Source organism: Zeugodacus cucurbitae, chromosome 3, assembly GCF_028554725.1.
Source record: "Zeugodacus cucurbitae isolate PBARC_wt_2022May chromosome 3, idZeuCucr1.2, whole genome shotgun sequence".
Taxonomy (NCBI): Eukaryota; Metazoa; Arthropoda; class Insecta; order Diptera; family Tephritidae; genus Zeugodacus; species Zeugodacus cucurbitae.
The window spans coordinates 1,394,196-1,407,444 of record NC_071668.1 but is presented as its reverse complement, the minus strand read 5'-3'; the positions used below and the strand labels follow the sequence as shown (position 1 = coordinate 1,407,444).

Below are 13,249 nucleotides of genomic sequence, written 5' to 3'. Positions count from 1 at the left end.
CTCGGTACCACAGCGTCAAATAGAAATTTCCGTTAAATTTAACCGGAACGGATCTGGATATCTATATTACGTAACTCTACGTAATAAAATTAAGAATCAATTCGGACAAACACTATTGTTAAAAAAATTAATTAACAAAGAAAATATTTGTCTAAAAATTATTTCAATTATATTCCTCACCCTGTGTTCTTTATTATTTCATCAAAGTTAATCGATTTTTTTTTCAACTGAAGAGTAATTGTGAGAAAAACAACAAAAGGTATTGAATTTATTGGTAATAAGTATTTTTGGCATTGATTAGAAAAAAAATTTGTTTAATTGAAACCATAACAATCAGTCTTATGTGTAAATATAGAGTAAAAGTTATAGATGAAGTAGTAATATTAAAAGATTTATAATTTTTCGTTCTCTAGGTAACATTCACTAACTACTACACTTGACTCATTCTCGCAATCTTTTTGGAAGTGGATTAAAATGAGTGCCCGTTCAAGACGTCCTGGCACTGCCAGTAGCCAAACTCCGAATGAGTGTGTACAGGTAGTGGTGCGTTGTCGACCCATAAGCAACAAGGAACAATCTGAGGGTTCCGAGGAAGTGGTGGCAGTGTATCCCAATCGTGGCGTTGTAGAAATAACAAACTTGACCGAAGCAAATAAAGAACAAACAAAAATGTTCACCTATGATGCAGCTTATGATGCTTGTGCGACACAAATCAATTTATATAATGAGGTCGTATTTCCGCTTGTAAGTTCGGTTCTAGATGGTTTTAATGGCTGCATATTTGCGTATGGTCAAACTGGAACAGGAAAAACGTTTACCATGGAAGGTGTAAGAGGTAATGAAGACCTCAAGGGTATCATTCCTCGTACATTCGAACAAATTTGGCTTCATATTAATCGGACCGAAAACTTTCAATTTCTTGTCGATGTCAGCTATTTGGAGATTTATATGGAAGAGTTACGCGACTTGTTAAAACCGAATTCTAAACATTTAGAAGTGCGAGAGCGTGGTTCTGGTGTTTATGTACCCAATTTACATGCCATAAATTGCAAAAGTGTTGATGATATGCTAAATGTAATGCATATTGGCAATAAGAATCGAACTGTGGGTTTTACAAACATGAATGAACATAGTTCACGATCGCACGCTATATTCATGATAAGAATAGAGATGTGTGATATTGAGACAAACACTATAAAAGTTGGAAAACTTAATTTGATAGATTTAGCAGGAAGCGAACGCCAGTCTAAAACAGGTGCGTCAGCAGAACGATTAAAGGAAGCAAGTAAAATAAATCTTGCTCTATCTTCACTTGGAAATGTAATATCAGCTCTGGCAGAGAATTCACCTCATATACCCTATCGTGATTCTAAGCTTACACGCCTGTTACAGGATTCTCTGGGAGGTAATTCGAAAACAATTATGATTGCTAATATTGGTCCATCAGCATATAATTACAATGAAACCTTAACAACCTTACGGTACGCATCCCGTGCTAAAACTATTCAAAATAAACCAGTGAAGAATGAAGATCCACAGGACGCGAAGCTTAAAGAATATCAAGAGGAAATCGAAAGGTTGAAGCGCTTGATTGCACCAAAACAACAACGCACAGAAAAGACAATCAAGAAACGACAACGTAAACCAAAGAAAGAAAAAGTAAGCAACGAAGTGGTGCAATTAGAAGTAGAAGAAAGTGATGAGGAGCCTGAATCGGATAAAGAAAATGAAGCGGAAGTAGTGAAGTCAAATGAAGAATTAGAACGGGAGCGTGTTGAGACAGCTAAACTTGCTACTAAACTAGCAGAACTAGAATCACAGTTAGTGCGTGGTGGAAAAAATTTGTTGGATACTTACAGTGAACGTCAGTTAGAACTTGAGAAGAAACTGGTTGAGATTGCAGAAAGAAAAAAACGTGAAATAGAAATTCAGCAGCAACTGGAATTGCAAGAAGAGACCACATTGGAAATCCGAGAGACGGTTACATCTTTGGAGCAAGAAGTAGAATTGAAGAAAAGAAAGTTATCCAAGTGTTACGCTAAATATTTAGCTCTACAACAAGAGCTCAATGATTGTAAATATGACCATAATCAAGATTTAAGGGAATTAGAAATGGCACAAAATGAACTAGTGAAGGAATTGAAGCGACAGTTATTAATCATAGATAATTTTGTACCAGTAGAGGTGAAGCAACGTCTCTATACCCAGGCAAAATACGATGAGGAACAAGAAGAGTGGAAATTCTCAACCATCCCAATGGTAGGAGATCAAAGTAGCTTAACAAAGCGTCCTGTTTCACACCCTCAACGCCGTCGGCCCATCTCAGAATACGCATTAATGGAAGCTAAAACCAATGGATCCTCCGCTTTGCGTTTTAAAAATGAAAACATTGTATCGTACGAACTAGAAATGCCTTGTCGAACCACTCAGGAGTATCGTTCGCCGAAAGTGTCAGCTTCGCTGCAAGCGGTGTTAGCTCAAGCTATGCAAACCGGTGACGACATCGATATTGTGGATTCCCATACTAATTCCATACGTAGTCGACTTGAGAATATTATTAATGCTAGTGCCAATGCTTCAGCTGCTCTGGCATCTGTTAATAACAGTCCTACAACTCCGAATGTCGTGACCGCCGTTCCCGTGGCTGGAGCACGTAATATTAAACCGGGTCGAGGTGTCGGCTCCCCTGGTTCGGCAATTGACTCAAATAGACGTCCACCAACTGGACGAATGGGGCTTAAGAAACCAGCATCGGCCTATCCCAAAGCTCGTGGGTTGGTTAATAAGTAAATACCGCACAGCTAAGAACAAAACGACACCTTTAACATATGGATGCACACATATTTTAATGGAATGTCTTATTGTATTAAAATTATAAAAAGTTCGAAAAGCTTATATTTCTCCACTCACAATATCTGATACAATTATCGAAGATCTATATTATATTATTTGAATGGGTTATAACTCATTGGTAGATTTTGTTTATTTTTGAAAAGTATGTTAAGGAGTTAATACTCGTATTTTTTTATACATATGTATATGTATGTATTTGTTGATCATTTTACTTTACACAAATTTTTACAATTTTATTTTCTAAGTTCATTGTTTTATTGACTGTGCAATATATTAATAAGAAACCAAAAGTCATATTAAGCATTTTTTTAATTTGATAAGCTTTACAGTAATAAAATAAATCACGCACCCTGCACAAAAAAGTGTATTTTTCATACCGAGGTAAATTTAGTGACTTGGAGAAAATCCTATTTATCTAGATTATTTATGCCTGTTTTTTCTACCATTTCAAGTAATACTTTCAGCTTGTTCTCAAATAACTCACAACGTATGGGCATTTCGAGCGCATAAAATGGATTTTTTAGGACATAATCCGAATAAAGTTCATATATTTTGCGTAGTAACATGTCCATACCACTAAGGCCCGTTTCGGAAATAATGATGAACTTAACTCCGGTTAGCGTTTGAAAGCAATGCAATGTAAATGTGTCCGCCTCCAATACTTCGATGCCCGAACTTTTAGGCTCTGGACTTAGTTGACTTGCAAATGCGTACAGTGGATAAAATGTACTAGCTTGTACAATCTTTTCATTGGTTGTCAATTTAGGCCTACAAAACTTTAAATTCACTGGATAGTTCTCGGAGTTTTCCAGCACAGTTTTTACGTCACGTCCATCTTCTAGTGTGTTGCCGTTCACTGGCATACCATTTACAGCTGTCAGCACATGTCCAACTAAGGATATGATATTATTTACTTCACTGAATTGGTGAAACTTAAAATATTAAAATATTATACAAACCATTAATTCCATCCTTTTTGTTAAATACCACCGACACTTTCTTCGGGTCATAGTCCAGCATTAAATCAATGGGATACGTAAACGAACGTTCTTGCTCTATTCTCGGCACATTGCTATCCAAATTATAGATTAGGCCACCGGATTTACTAACTATATATACTCCATAAATAATCATTTCGAGCAATATTTGTATTTACAATTTAACAATAATAATCTTCTTCTTCTTCTTACATGCTGCTACTCGAAATGTTCACAATGGAGTCTAAAATGAGTATGTTTGTAGGCATGTATACATAGAAAAATCATAACAAATATTTTGAGTATTTATAAAATATATATCAGCAAATCCGCCCTTTTAGTTTTTCTGTTTCATTTTAATACTATTTTTTCCATCTTTCTTCTGAATAAAAAACGTTTATCAATTAATTTTTCCGTCTTTATGAATTGATTGCTAAAATCATTAAGATTATTATTTGTATTTATTAGCGTTTTTCTTAATTATGTCTTTTCTTATTTCAATACATTAGTTATTTACAAAGTTAAATATGCACTATATAATAAAGACAATAAATAGTTGCAAACGTTATTTGTAAAAGAATTAGCGTACATTGTGTTAAAATACTTGAAGCTATAGGACTTGCCATGACACAAGCCAAAAATTTAAATTCGTATGAATAAAATGGTTACGATATAAACTTTTGCATTTCGACTTACTTGGTTTTGTATTTCAGTTACATATTAAATGTATGTATATATATTACACAACACTCTTTTATATCTACTTATAAATTAATAACAATTGCAATGCACAAATGCTTAGGCTCTTAAATAGATCAGCTCATTAGAGCATGAAGTAATTTCTACACTTTCCTAAACTTCTTGGAAACATTTTGAAATCATTTAATCGATATATGCAGTAACGTTAAATAGCCTTGGCATATAGTTGCCTAAATGCGTCACCGAAAGTATTTATTTGGAAATCCAGTTTTATGAAAAGGCGTTTTCGTTTCGAATGCCAAGATGTGGGCAGATTTATAGTGAATTGTTGTTTTTTTGCTTAAATGTAGTATAGGCGCACTATTGATTTGGTGATAAGTGTGTCGTTGTCATAGAAACTTGTTTGGATTGTGACATTACCATTTAAGACCTTGGCTGGCATCATCTGGGACTCAGGGGCAGCTTCAATTGTCGATTGCCAAGTATTTGTAGTGTTTGCTCCTACCCAACCCATTTCGAAAAACCATTCTTCCATTATGCGTCCTTTGAAGAGCACCTTTTGATCGAGTCGAAAATTTTCCATTGGTTCAACGGTGCTGAAGTTGATTTCACGGGACACGGCTCGTAAATCCAATATTTTGATAGGTACACGCGCTTCATGTTCCACATCTGGTGAAGAGAAATCCTTGTTCTCTTGCCAAATTACTTTTCCAGAATCCGCATCGCGGAGAATCATATAATTTATTTGGAAACCTTTTTGGATTCTATCTCCAGAACTTATATCTGTATCTTCGGAGCCCATGATTGTTTTTCTTTGGTGCTGTTTCACAATATCACTTTACAATTGATTTATAAATAACTTATTCAATTATTTTCGTCGTTTTTTTTCGCTCACAACCAATGTAAAAATTCAATTGACGTTTATAAGTTTTTGTTGTATTTCCAAATGAGCGTTCTTCTTCTTCTTAGAGTTGTGCTGATCACAATTATTCGGCCGTCACAATGATCACCTTGTACACAGCTGTCAACGCAATCAAAAGCTCATTTATGAAGTTGCTCGATATATACTCAGTCAAGCGTATTTTTTCGCTTCCGCATTCGCATTCGCATACGCGAGCTATGTAGTCTCTGCATTACGCACGTCCTTACGTTTATGTTAAATTTTTAACTGACACCCAAATACAATGAATTAATAAGTATATTTGTATCTACAATAGTTATGTGAAAAATAAGAATTATATTAAATATGTGAACTTTCAGTGTTTTGTCAAAATTGTGCACGATAATTTAATATCAAATCAGCAAAAAAAATTTAAATTGTGTCAAACATTGTTTTGTGCATTTGAGTCGGTCTGTGACTGAAGGTGTTAAGTGAATTCTCGAAACTTTGCTACTATGTTATAGCGGAATTTAAGTGTTTGGATAAGTTAACTTTGTATATTTGTTCTTTGCATATAGGAAGGCTTGTAACTAGATACCTTAAAAAACAACGAATTTTACTTCACTACAAAGTGTTTTCATAATAATCACAAAATGGATCAAATGCTGAGTCCGGGGTTTTCCATTCCCAGCATTTCTGCAACACCGCTTCACCAAATGGATGCAGATCAACAGATTGTACCTAATCCTGTTTATCACCCTGCCGCGGATACGCATGACTTAAATCACATGGGAATGCCTTCTTTAATGAATAGTGGAAACTCACCGGCAACTGTAAATAGCTCTAATATGCTTGGCAGTTCGCATCCCACTTTGCCCACGGCGCATAAACAAATGCAATCGTTTCAAAGTTCCAGTTCTCTAATGACAAATGGTGGGACGCCACAAAGTTTAATGCAACCCCAAACACCCGTAAGTAGATGCTGTAGATATCGAGATATATGCAGTTTTACTAATAATTTTATTTTGTTCAACAGCAAAGTTTGATGTCACCAATGGTACCGATGAGTGAACGAGCGGAAAATCTTAGTAATATACATCAAACAATGGGCCCTGCCACTCCTATGACACCAATGACACCTGGTTCCGCTGACCCCGGAATTGTTCCCCAACTACAGTAAGTATACCTAAAAACTAACTATGTATATGAAATGTGTATCCATTTAATATTATTTTGTGTGTACATTTTAGGAACATAGTTTCAACAGTGAATTTGTGTTGTAAATTGGATTTGAAAAAAATAGCGCTGCATGCACGTAATGCAGAGTATAATCCCAAGCGTTTTGCCGCGGTTATTATGCGAATTCGTGAGCCACGTACAACAGCACTAATTTTCTCCTCGGGCAAAATGGTATGTACCGGTGCAAAGAGTGAGGATGACTCTAGATTGGCAGCAAGAAAGTATGCACGAATCATTCAAAAATTAGGATTTCAGGTATTTGATACTGTTGACTATGATAATGAAGAATAATTGCTAATACTTGCACTTCTGCAGGCTAAATTTCGTGATTTCAAAATCCAAAACATGGTCGGATCATGTGATGTGAAGTTTCCTATACGTCTGGAAGGTCTTGTACTTACCCATTGCAATTTCAGTTCTTATGAACCGGAGTTATTTCCCGGTCTAATTTATCGAATGGTTCGACCTCGTATTGTGCTGCTAATTTTCGTGTCCGGTAAAGTGGTGCTGACTGGTGCAAAAGTACGACAGGAAATCTATGAAGCGTTTGACAAGATATTCCCTATTCTAAAGAAGTTCAAAAAGCAATCTTAACACAAAGGTTCGTTTATTGTTTCTTTGGGAGTTATGAATTCATTTGCAAGCAAGTTTTGCATTAAATGACTCTTCGTTGCTTAAAGTTGGTTGCTGACAATTACTTTGCAATTGTTCTGGATGAATCAGGGAGTTATTTTTCTATATATTAAACCTATATATAATGTATGTGTGGAAAACTAGATAAGTGTACATTGTAGTTTATTTAATAAGTATGTATAATATATTTAGAAGCAACGGGTTCATAAGCCGTGAACTATAAATATACACCAATTTTATACGGCCTGTTCTAATATGTATATGTAACTAATATAGCTTTTTGTTTAATATATTCAAAATAAATTGAAAATATACAAGTAAATACGTCCATTTCATATTGACTTTAGCAGGTTTTACCGATGAATCATTGCTGTTGTTTAACAATTGAACTTTTTTCTAACACTCCTAAAATTGTAAAACACAAATTGTGAGTTTTCAGCTAAATCTACACCCATTGGATGGCCCACACGTTCCAAAAACAATTCAAAGTCGTGTTCTTATAAATTTTACTTTATATTTCGTTCTCATAAAGTATAATTACATATGTGGAAACAGAATTAAATTTATGTTATTACAAGCATTGAGCCATCAATCCACCCAAGTTATCGAACTCAATCTTTTCGGTTATATTTTTCGTCTTGATTTTCTCATCTTGAACAGCAATTATAATTAAGTTTCCTTGATGTTTCCAGCCATACTTCTTTATCCACTGCTCAAGTGTGGAATCTGCAATATAATATTAATATATTTTTAACAATGTTATAAAGTTACAACAGCAGTATTGATTACCCTCAACTCCTCCGAGCAGTTCCTTTAACAAATCTTTCCTGATAGTTTGGAAGGTGATTCCAACAACGTGACATACGAATTTACGTATGGAATCATGGAAACCAGAAATGTGGCGAAACAGCGAGCGGTTTACTTCAGCACGCTGCCAAAACAATGTGAAATCTGTGCGCTCCAATATATCGGCCAAATCGATTATGGTCTGGACGGTGCCATCCTTCATCTGTTGTGGCAACAATAAACATTTGGCCATAACAAAATCTGTATGTGGCAGGTTTGTCAAACACTTCAGCAGTATTGTGTATGTGATATCGAAGTTCAGCATATGTGGGTTGAACTGGTAAAGCTTGAGCACTGCCAGATTTGCTTCCAGATCGTAGGTATTATTTTTAGCTTGATCTTCGACATAAGCTTCCAGAGTTTTAAGATGATCCGGGTTGTACCTGTAGTGAAATTGCAGAGTAGAAACGGCGTTTAAGGTTATGTTTGTATCCACACCTGCACAAATATAATTATCGGGCTTACCGTTCAATGCATCCTAACATTTCTTGTATGGTTTGACTTTGGCCGTTTTCCATTTTAACCATATGCGACATTCTCGATTAATAGACGAATTTTTAATAATTTAATATGGAAAAATAATAATCCAGCAGTGCGACGCAAACAGAATTCGCAAGTTGACGTTCAAAAAGGGAGTGAGAGCGCTGGAGAGCGTCAACAACTGTGACAACTGTCAGTGCCTTAGGTGGATAATGCAGTTTCGACTGGTTTTGAGAGTTTGTAATAGATCGAGTACTACATACAGGCTGTTTCACATTAATAGGTCCAAAAAAATAGTGTTCGTTTCCTGAAAATAACTTTCGACATGTTTACAAATAATTTCATTAAAAATTGTTTAGTTTAGTTAATAAAAAAAAAAAAATAAATGCTTTTTGATTTCGATATCTTATTTCATTTTTATTATAATATGAGAAGTTAAGTTAGTAAATAAAACTAAATATTTTTAGTTGAGCTAATTTATATGATTTTAAAAGATTTATTATATTTATCAATTTTTTAAATAAATTTTGCAAAAAAAAATAAAAAACTAAAAGTTATTCAGTAAAAGTAGTTTAAGATATTCTTCACAAATATTTTTTTTCATAAAAATATTTTTTTTATCATTTATTGATTAATTAATGATTTGGAAAATATACTGCAAATAGTAAATTGTATACAATAACTAAAAATATTGGTGACTTCAAAAATTATTATTATAAATATAGGGTGTTTTCAAACAGAATATAACCTCCAAATTCGAGTTAACAAAAATATACATTTTTACTTTTATTCTAATATAATAACTAAATAATTTATTTTTATATTTTTCATGTTTTAATTTATCAATGAAAATGAAAGAATTAACTTTAAAAACTCTCTTCCATTTCAACGTTAATTGTTGGTATAATTTTTATGTAAGTTTGATTAAATGTGTTATCTATTCAATTGTTGCGGACCTTAATTTGCCTAAAAAATAATAAACGGATCACTGCTAGGCAACTGGGAGCCTTGTGACTCATATATGGATGGACTCACAAGAGCCAATTTAATTTCACATATGGATTAGGTGAACACATCCTCAGGCGTTCAACTCAGCAATTGGTTTGCTTTCCGTTGACCTTGTCGGCCTTGTCAGGCTTTGGCTTGCGCTGTCGATTGAAAACAAAAGCAGGCGCTGAAAACAGATCAGCACAAATTGAAAATTTAATCAAACAACAGGTTTCCACAGTTTCAGAGGAATCGCAAGACTGCCACGGATCATCTGTTATAACTGTAACTGTAAGAGTAAAATATTCGCAATTCGCTAAAGCGGAGGACAACGGAATACTTTCGCAATCCCAGAACCTATCTGTATATGAATTCGAGATTTACTCATACGTACATATGTACATATATGCATGTGTGTGTGTGGGGTAAGTATGTTTTGGCGTCTGCCCACAGTGTCCTGCACGGCTTAGACACCTTCGACACCATCAACGAGAGATATGTGAACTTAAGCACTTATAAATTGTTATTGTAAAGTCGTGGCGCATACGAGCAAAGTTCAAGGGATTTTCGCGTCGTAAAGTAATCGAATGACATTTTACCTTCGGTTTGTGTAAAATCCTATTCCATTACTTTTGAAAATGAATTTTTTCTAGGAAAAATAACTGCGGGTTAGGATTTCCGTTTGTTTATGTACTAAGCTTTACACATATATACCATTTGACAATCTCAATTTGGTAAACTTTACAAACCACTTGCGGTGATTTTATATGAGACAAAAAATGCCAATTTCTGTTACCGTAAAAACATGGACTGCTCTCTAGTAGGTATTGCCATTCATACTATTTAAAACTAGTTCATTACACAGCAGGATATTAACATAAACTCTGTGTCTTTCATATGTATATGTATGTGTGTTTGTGTGTGTGGTGACCCCCTGAGGCAGCTGCAGAGCACTTCAGCTACTTTATAACGAAGTCCGAGCGACTCTTTGTATGCCAAACATAAGAAACCTCAAGTCTCAAAGATTGATCTCTTCATTTTGGTATGTTAGCGTTTGTGTTGAAAAGTGGGCGTTTACCATTATTGGAAAGTAGGATTTCAATTAGTTAATAAATTGATCTCCAAACAAATACGTCATGCTGTGAGTACTAAGCTCGCTCCAAATACTAATACTCAATGCGCGAACACAAAGCAATCTACAGACACATACATAAATTCATACGAGCAAATGCATATTAGCAGTTCTTACACGAGCACAACCGAACACTAGTATAGATAGCCGAGCACGTACCTACATACATACATACATGCGCACTAAATATGCCAATTTCGAATATGTAAGCCAAAATGATAATATCTAAGCCAAAATGGTTCAGATTGTTCATTGTATACTGCCTTAACCGCAGGTAAATGAGCGTGTCGTGTCTAAAAGGATCATAACTGACATGTTAGCCTAGCGACAGATTAGAATATGTGGATTAATTTAAATACCTTTTGGGTTAATGCTCTAACTAAGGCAAAGGCTGAGAAGACAAGCTACATACAAACGAGTATGAAGATCAAATGAGAAAGGGGTTTTGTGTGCGAAAGTAGCAGGAGGATCTCATTACTTTTAAAAGGATTTCAATTAAGTTACAAATTGATTCTCAAACAATCAATATACGCTGTGCGTGTAGTTAAATACTCGGGACGACAGAAGTGCCACATCCCAGCAAATACAGCCTAAACAATGGAAAAGTACTACACTGGAACACCATAGGAAACCGGGCCGAAAAACATGAGACTGCACAAATAAATGAAATATTCAAGAATATATGTAATTAACGGTAATAAATATTGGATTTTGATTGGATAGCTAATATTGAGCATTTTTCGTGATTGGTAATCTTATATTTGAGATTTGAGAAAAGGAATAGTTCTCTGAAGATTCTCTTGTTTTTTCACAAAGTTTTTTGTTGGAACAAGGGGTATAAACTGATTAATAAATAGAGAATTAAATAGATAAACGATAATTTTAATCATATATTCGGGGGACTTTGCTCTTTCATCCATTTTTAAGCTCATTATGGAAGAAATCGATGGATGTTTCAAGCGTGGGTCATTGATATGCAAACCTATCCAACCACGTTGGAATTTAAATAATCAAAAATGTTAAACAATCTCCTATTGGATGTGGTGTAAGCTCACAAATCCCACTGCCAATTATCGCATCGGCGATAAATATCTTTAACTCCGCGCTTAGTTGGCTCTGGCGTATGGTGTTTGTGGCGGTCTTACATACATACGAGTAAGCACACATACATATATACATATAAATGTACACTTATCACATCATAGCTTAATGATTTCAACGCCAAGCAGCAGCGCTTGCAACTGACAGAATAACAAGATCTTGAGTGGTTGACGCATTCAAGTGCGGCGCTGAAGTGTTAATTGGAAAGCATTTCACACCCCCCTTTGTATGTAGTATGGTGTGGTGCGGTGTAAAGGATATTCTCTTTACGCGCCTTTTCATGGCATGAAATCAGATATGAGCGATGTTAAAATCAATTTTTGGATTTTAATTGTAGTGCAAGTACTTAAGAAAAAAATAAATAAAATAAAAATACACTTCGTTGGCAGAGAGTGAGGTTAAGGGCGAAAATTTAGTGAATTTAAATGGAGAGGACAGCTGGAATAATATGCTGCATACTGGGCGCATAAACACTGGACACACAGAACAGATTGCCAAAGTCTGAACAAAAGCATGTAACCGTCTTCGAACACATAATGCACGAAGTTGGCCGATTATACGCTCCGGTTGTGAATTGATGGTGCGTGAGTAATAATTTTATAGTTAAATCCAACGTTGATACTTTTATATTTTAATCTTGCTCGAAATGCGATGCAGAACTATATATATATACATGCAGACCCTGTTAAATACATATATGTTCATTTATGGGTGTATGTATGTGCAGGAATTATTGCATTCTGCAATTACTTATGCGTTCGAAAACAGGAAATTACAAAATTCTTGCTTGCGAAAATCCTTGGCTCAAACGATCAAATGCGCATCAACGCAGTTTTTTAATTTACCGTTTTATTTGTTATATGCCTCCTTTATGCTCTATTGACGAGCAACGCTTGAAAGGAGCCAACATATCGGTAAACAAAGGAGGACAGCAATATTTTGCTACACCAGCTTATCCCGGTTCATCCATGTTTTACAAAGTGGCACCGGCGCGGCATGCGATCGCGCTAGTGAGAACATATTCAAACCGGCAGAATGACCGAAGTGAAAGAGACGTGCAAGCCGAAAACAATATATTTTTGGCAGCTCTTACAAACAAAAAAAAAAATACAAAAAAAAGAAAGGAACACAAGATTTTTTAACGGTCAATTGAAAACGATTTCGGCCAATGTAGATCAAGCGTAAAATTTTTCTCTCGTTCTATTTACTCACGCACATTTTGTTTGAGCATTGAGCATTGACGGAGCAAACACGAAAAATGACCAGTAGCTGCGCAGATCATTATCAGCTGGCCGACCCAAGGTAGTGCTAACATGTGGGATAACATGGGATTTGAGCAATTGCACTTTTCCACTTCAGTTTGTTTCGGTGGCGTGAGTTCGGTTTGGAATAAATTGCTCGTTTATTGTTTGTACACAGGAA

General features: G+C 35.2%; 5 protein-coding genes across 8 annotated transcripts; 2 read left to right on the top strand and 3 right to left on the bottom strand.

Moving 5' to 3' along the window:
- Positions 1-102: 102 nt before the first annotated feature.
- Positions 103-3,136, top strand: LOC105209709 (kinesin-like protein Klp68D). 4 transcript variants are annotated; one of them, XM_011180273.3, is made up of 2 exons: positions 103-259; positions 414-3,136. In XM_011180273.3, exon 2 carries the CDS (start codon positions 475-477, stop codon positions 2,788-2,790), a length of 2,316 nt encoding a protein of 771 aa, XP_011178575.1. In that variant the 5' UTR covers positions 103-259; positions 414-474; the 3' UTR covers positions 2,791-3,136. The 4 variants fall into 4 exon arrangements, with proteins under 4 accessions (XP_011178575.1, XP_011178574.1, XP_028894462.1 ...); XM_011180272.3 differs by having other exon boundaries at positions 216-345; XM_029038629.2 differs by having other exon boundaries at positions 252-274.
- Positions 3,137-3,144: 8 nt separating this feature from the next.
- Positions 3,145-4,077, bottom strand: LOC105209708 (trafficking protein particle complex subunit 4). The gene is made up of 2 exons (XM_011180271.3): positions 3,813-4,077; positions 3,145-3,745 (listed from the first exon to the last, which is right to left on the bottom strand). The coding sequence occupies exons 1-2, from the start codon at positions 3,985-3,987 to the stop codon at positions 3,261-3,263; spliced, it is 660 nt and encodes a 219-aa protein (XP_011178573.1). The 5' UTR covers positions 3,988-4,077; the 3' UTR covers positions 3,145-3,260.
- Positions 4,078-4,234: 157 nt separating this feature from the next.
- LOC105209707 (probable cGMP 3',5'-cyclic phosphodiesterase subunit delta) lies at positions 4,235-5,488 on the bottom strand. The gene has a single exon (XM_011180270.3). The coding sequence runs from the start codon at positions 5,329-5,331 to the stop codon at positions 4,870-4,872; it is 462 nt and encodes a 153-aa protein (XP_011178572.1). The 5' UTR covers positions 5,332-5,488; the 3' UTR covers positions 4,235-4,869.
- Positions 5,489-5,889: 401 nt separating this feature from the next.
- LOC105209704 (TATA-box-binding protein) lies at positions 5,890-7,945 on the top strand. Its single transcript, XM_011180268.3, has 4 exons — positions 5,890-6,380; positions 6,446-6,585; positions 6,660-6,903; positions 6,964-7,945. The coding sequence occupies exons 1-4, from the start codon at positions 6,063-6,065 to the stop codon at positions 7,240-7,242; spliced, it is 981 nt and encodes a 326-aa protein (XP_011178570.1). The 5' UTR covers positions 5,890-6,062; the 3' UTR covers positions 7,243-7,945.
- LOC105209705 (eukaryotic translation initiation factor 3 subunit K) lies at positions 7,774-8,776 on the bottom strand. Its single transcript, XM_011180269.3, has 3 exons — positions 8,593-8,776; positions 8,071-8,510; positions 7,774-8,007 (listed from the first exon to the last, which is right to left on the bottom strand). Exons 1-3 carry the CDS (start codon positions 8,661-8,663, stop codon positions 7,853-7,855), a joined length of 666 nt encoding a protein of 221 aa, XP_011178571.1. The 5' UTR covers positions 8,664-8,776; the 3' UTR covers positions 7,774-7,852.
- Between the last annotated feature and the right edge of the window lie 4,473 nt (positions 8,777-13,249).

Coding starts and splice junctions, on each gene's coding strand:
- LOC105209709 (XM_011180273.3), top strand. CDS start 475: ATGAGTGCCCGTTCAAGACGTCCTGGCACTGCCAGTAGCCAAACTCCG.
- LOC105209704 (XM_011180268.3), top strand. CDS start 6,063: ATGGATCAAATGCTGAGTCCGGGGTTTTCCATTCCCAGCATTTCTGCA. Junction 6,381..6,445: donor TAATGCAACCCCAAACACCC/GTAAGTAGATGC, acceptor TTTGTTCAACAG/CAAAGTTTGATGTCACCAAT. Junction 6,904..6,963: donor TTCAAAAATTAGGATTTCAG/GTATTTGATACT, acceptor GCACTTCTGCAG/GCTAAATTTCGTGATTTCAA.
- LOC105209705 (XM_011180269.3), bottom strand. CDS start 8,663: ATGTCGCATATGGTTAAAATGGAAAACGGCCAAAGTCAAACCATACAA. Junction 8,511..8,592: donor ATGTTAGGATGCATTGAACG/GTAAGCCCGATA, acceptor ATTTCACTACAG/GTACAACCCGGATCATCTTA. Junction 8,008..8,070: donor ACTGCTCGGAGGAGTTGAGG/GTAATCAATACT, acceptor ATTATATTGCAG/ATTCCACACTTGAGCAGTGG.
- LOC105209708 (XM_011180271.3), bottom strand. CDS start 3,987: ATGATTATTTATGGAGTATATATAGTTAGTAAATCCGGTGGCCTAATC. Junction 3,746..3,812: donor CAAAAAGGATGGAATTAATG/GTTTGTATAATA, acceptor TCATATCCTTAG/TTGGACATGTGCTGACAGCT.
- LOC105209707 (XM_011180270.3), bottom strand. CDS start 5,331: ATGGGCTCCGAAGATACAGATATAAGTTCTGGAGATAGAATCCAAAAA.